Raw genomic sequence first — 4,119 nt, 5'->3', positions numbered from 1 at the left:
AAAAGATTGGGGAAACATCAATTAACAAAGACAGCTCATTAGACACTGTTGTAATTCAGACAGTAGCCCTTTAAAGCTGTCAACTATAAGAAAAGATTAAACATTTATCTTGAATATCCTGTATGAACAATACTTTGGGATAACTAAATAGCCCCAAGTGGTACATAAAGTTTTTCTTTGTGTAAAAATTTAACAGAGGAGCCAGTGCTGTGGCATAATGGGTAAAGCTGCCGCCTGCAGTGCCAGCATCCCCTATGGGTGCTGGATTGTGTCCCAGCTGCTCCACTTCCAATCCAGCTCTCAGCTGTGGCCTGGGAAAGCAGTAGAAGATAGCCCAAGTGCTTGGGCCCCTGCACCCACATGGTAGATCTGGAAGACGCTCATGGCTTCAGATCAGCCCAGCTCCAGCTATTGTGGCCATTTGGGGAGTGAACCAACAGACATTCTCCCTCCCTGTCTCTCTCTGTCTCCCGCTGTAACTGCCTTTCAAATAAAAATCAAACAAAAAAAGCGCCTGAGGACGCTCCCTGTGGACGGCTCCGCGATGTGTGGGGACTGTGTGGAGAAGGAATATCCCAATTGGGGTAACAATTGTCTGGAGAATGGATCTTTCTTGCTGAACTTTACAGGTTGTGCAGTGTGCAGTAAGCGGGATTTTATGCTGATCACAAACAAATCTTTGAGAGAGGAAGATGGAGAAGAAATAGTTACCTATGATCGCCATAGCAGAGAGCTGGAAGGGAAGAGGAGTAGCCAGGACTCAAACTGGCCCCCATGGGATGCCAGCACTGCAGGCGGCGGCTTTATCCACTACACCACAGCACCAGCCCCAGCAGATCTGTGTAAGAATTCTCATCATGTAATAGCCAAACATGAGTATACCTTCAGTATCATGGATGAATTTCAGGAGTACACCATGCTGTGCATGTTATGTGGCAAAGCTGAAGACACCATCAGTATTCTCCCTGACGATCCCCGACAAATGACCTTGTTATTCTGAGGATCCTTCTGCAGTTCTGTTGTGACTGTGTTGGGCTGGTTTGCAATACAGCAGATGTACTGGTTTGTCTTAGCTAGTTTATAATGAAAACCCTTTGCATGTTTTTTGTTTTTGTTTTTGTTTTTTTTTTCCCTTCTCTTCTTAGTTTTTTGGTGAGAAAAAGTACTTGGAGGGCTTGCTGCTCCCTGGAGCTGAGCTTCCCTGCTGAAGTCCCCAGTTCCCATCGGTGCAGCCAGAGAGAGACTTCCTTGTGGGCAGTTACACAGCCAGAGAATACCCAGAGTGGACATACACTTACTCTAGGTCTCAGGTTCAGAAAGGAAACAGGACCCCTTGGAATGATGGCTGATTCTAGGACTTGAGCAGGAAGTAAACCAGATGAGTCTAGAACATTTTGTGCCACCTCCCCCACCAAAAAAAGAAAAAAAAAAAAAAAGCAGTGCTAAACAAATGACAGTGATTGGTGGTGTGTCAGGAGAGGAGCCAATTGAAGGCCTCCAGTCACCAAAACTATCTAACTATGAGGCATGACATACTAGTGAATTGAATTTAATTGTTTGTGCTTGGTCAAACAATTTGGGCAATAAAATAAAGTAGTATTGGAAAAAAAAAATCAAACAAAAAAAACACAGACTTAGGATCTCAAACCAGACTGACTGAAAAGCCAGATTTAAGGTACATAATAAAATATTTTAAAAAATTTTTTTCACAAAATAAACCAAATGTGTAAGGGCTAATACAATTAGAAAGTCACCTTTTTCAGTCTCTAAGAAGAAAGTGATTCAGATGATAATCATCAATGGATCAAACCATTAAGTGAAAATTTAGGGAGAGTTTACAATACAGGGATCCAGACTATCATCCCCCAAATTCACCTAGAATCAGTGTGTGCCTCCCAATGGGAATCACTGACAAAGTACAGGTTCCAGCCTACAAAATACCCTTTTCAAAGAGTGGAGCCAGAAACTGGCTGAACCCTTAAAACTAACTTTAATCTGGAGGGAGTATGAGGGGTGAATGAACTGGAAATTCACATTACAGGGAAATAAATACACAAATCCCAGTGTTAGCGCTCCTGTGGGACAACAGAGGAAAAAGAAGGAAGAGGAGAAGAAAGGAGAGGCGCTGGTAGCAACAAATACAGAGGGGGAATTACTCAGAGCTACAGTGCAGGGACAATTTCCTATGTGGAAGAAAGACACAGGGGCTCACATCCCTCAGGAGTCAATAGGTCAAGTGAAAAAACAAAAAGAAGTTAACAATACGGATTATGAATATATATGTATAGTTTTATAGCCAATGAAGGGAGAACCCTCATTTCTTTATTTCTTTTAAAGAACCCCTAAAAATTAATTCTAATTGACCAATGGTCACAAAGAATATGCTGGCTTTTTGGTTGATCTTGTTTTGCTCCGTAGTCAGACACATTATCCATTGTGCCACTGGCCCTGTGTTGACTTTCTTAGAGGTAATGTTTTAGAATTTTGATTTACAAATTTATCTTAAATTCAATTTTGAGCTCTCTCTCCCTCTTCCTCTCCCTTTCCATTTCCTCCCCCCCTCACCTCCTCCCTCTGCTTCCCCCCCACCCTCTGTCTATATTTCTGGGACCTCTGCTCTTTAAAAACTTGGAGTATGGTAGTGGCTCTGGGTTCTTATCTCGTGGTGATATTGGAAATAAATAAAACTGCTCACCAAAATTAGCAGTATTTTGATGGTGCTTTCTTTCCCCCCCGCCAATGTATTTGGCTCTTCCTCATGCTTACTGTTCTGGAAAAAATTTATACTGCTATTTAAGTTGCATAAACTATTCGACTGGTGTTTTGTTTCATATTGCTTCAATTTTCATAAAGATAGTTGGTATAATTATAGTACTCAATCTTCTTGTCTAAGAACAAGATACAGATCTCTACCATATGTTCTTTTTTATATCAACCAATAAGATTATAATTTTTTTTGTATTTTTGCATGTTTATTTTTTTCTGTGAGTAAGCTTTTTGAAAATTATATTTTCTAAATTGTTTATCATTGATGTAGGGGGAAACTCTTTGATTTTTATATGTCTGGCCATCTTGGAAACTCATTATAAATGTTTAAAAATTAATTGGACATGGGGCAGTGCTGTGGCATAGTAGGTTGAGCCTATACCTGCAGAACTGGCATCCTATATGGGCACCAATTCGTGTCCCAACTGCTCCTCTTCCAATCTAGCTCTCTTCTTATGGCCTGGGAAAGCAGTGGAAGATGGCCCAAAAGCTTGAGTCACTGCACCTGCGTGAGAAACCTGGAGGAAGCTCCTGCCTCCTGGCTTTGGATGGACACGGCTCCTGCTATTTGGAGAGTGAGCCAATGGATGGAAAATCTTTCTTTCTACCCCTCTCTCTGTCTATAACTCTGCCTCAAATAAATAAATAAAAATATTTTTAAAAATTAAAAATCAACTTATCTAAAAAATAGATTGGACATAACTTAAATAGAAGAATAAGTTAACCAGGGTAAATTATTCTATGGAACACTGGGCAGCTTTTTAAAAATTAGATATAGTGGGGGAAAAAAGCAATTAAACAAAAAAAAGTTGCAAAATTATATAGTATAATTCAGGTATATAAAACTACATTTGATGTATGCACATACAATGTAAATTCACAGAATAAGATCTGGAAAACTGCAATTATCTTTGGGTCAGGGAGTAAATGAGACTTTTCGCTTTTTTACTTTGTGTATATTTGTATTGTTTGAATTTTTTCTGAAGCATAAATTTATGCATAGCTTTTATAATTAAAAAATTTTAATGTAAAAATAGGATGTTGAGAAACAGACACATTGATTAAGATTGACCTGGAAGAAGCTCCATGGAGATTAAGTGTAAGTCCATAGAGAATCCTCATGGGTCATTAATTTCTACAATATCTTTAAAATCACTGCCATTTGGCTTTGGAAAGTCTGTGGCTCTACACAACCTGTCTAGAGGTATTACCAGCCTCTATTAGAGCAGAAAATGAAGATAAAATGTAGCACAACTTTCCAATGAAATCAGTGGAGACTTCCCATCCTCAATGTTTATCTGTCTCCTGTGGTTTCCCCCATGCAGAGGCCATAGACCAGTGAAAGACCTAAAC

The 4,119-nt window shown here is 39.6% G+C and overlaps 1 protein-coding gene across 1 annotated transcript; it reads left to right on the top strand.

Moving 5' to 3' along the window:
- The first annotated feature begins 514 nt into the window (after positions 1–514).
- LOC133769581 (protein Churchill-like) lies at positions 515–1,599 on the top strand. The gene has a single exon (XM_062204789.1). The coding sequence runs from the start codon at positions 545–547 to the stop codon at positions 998–1,000; it is 456 nt and encodes a 151-aa protein (XP_062060773.1). The 5' UTR covers positions 515–544; the 3' UTR covers positions 1,001–1,599.
- The last annotated feature ends 2,520 nt before the right edge of the window (positions 1,600–4,119 follow it).

This window comes from Lepus europaeus, chromosome 11 (assembly GCF_033115175.1).
Source record: "Lepus europaeus isolate LE1 chromosome 11, mLepTim1.pri, whole genome shotgun sequence".
In the NCBI taxonomy this organism is placed as follows: Eukaryota; Metazoa; Chordata; class Mammalia; order Lagomorpha; family Leporidae; genus Lepus; species Lepus europaeus.
The sequence above is the reverse complement of the archived record's forward strand: the minus strand, read 5'-3'. Positions and strand labels throughout refer to the sequence as shown.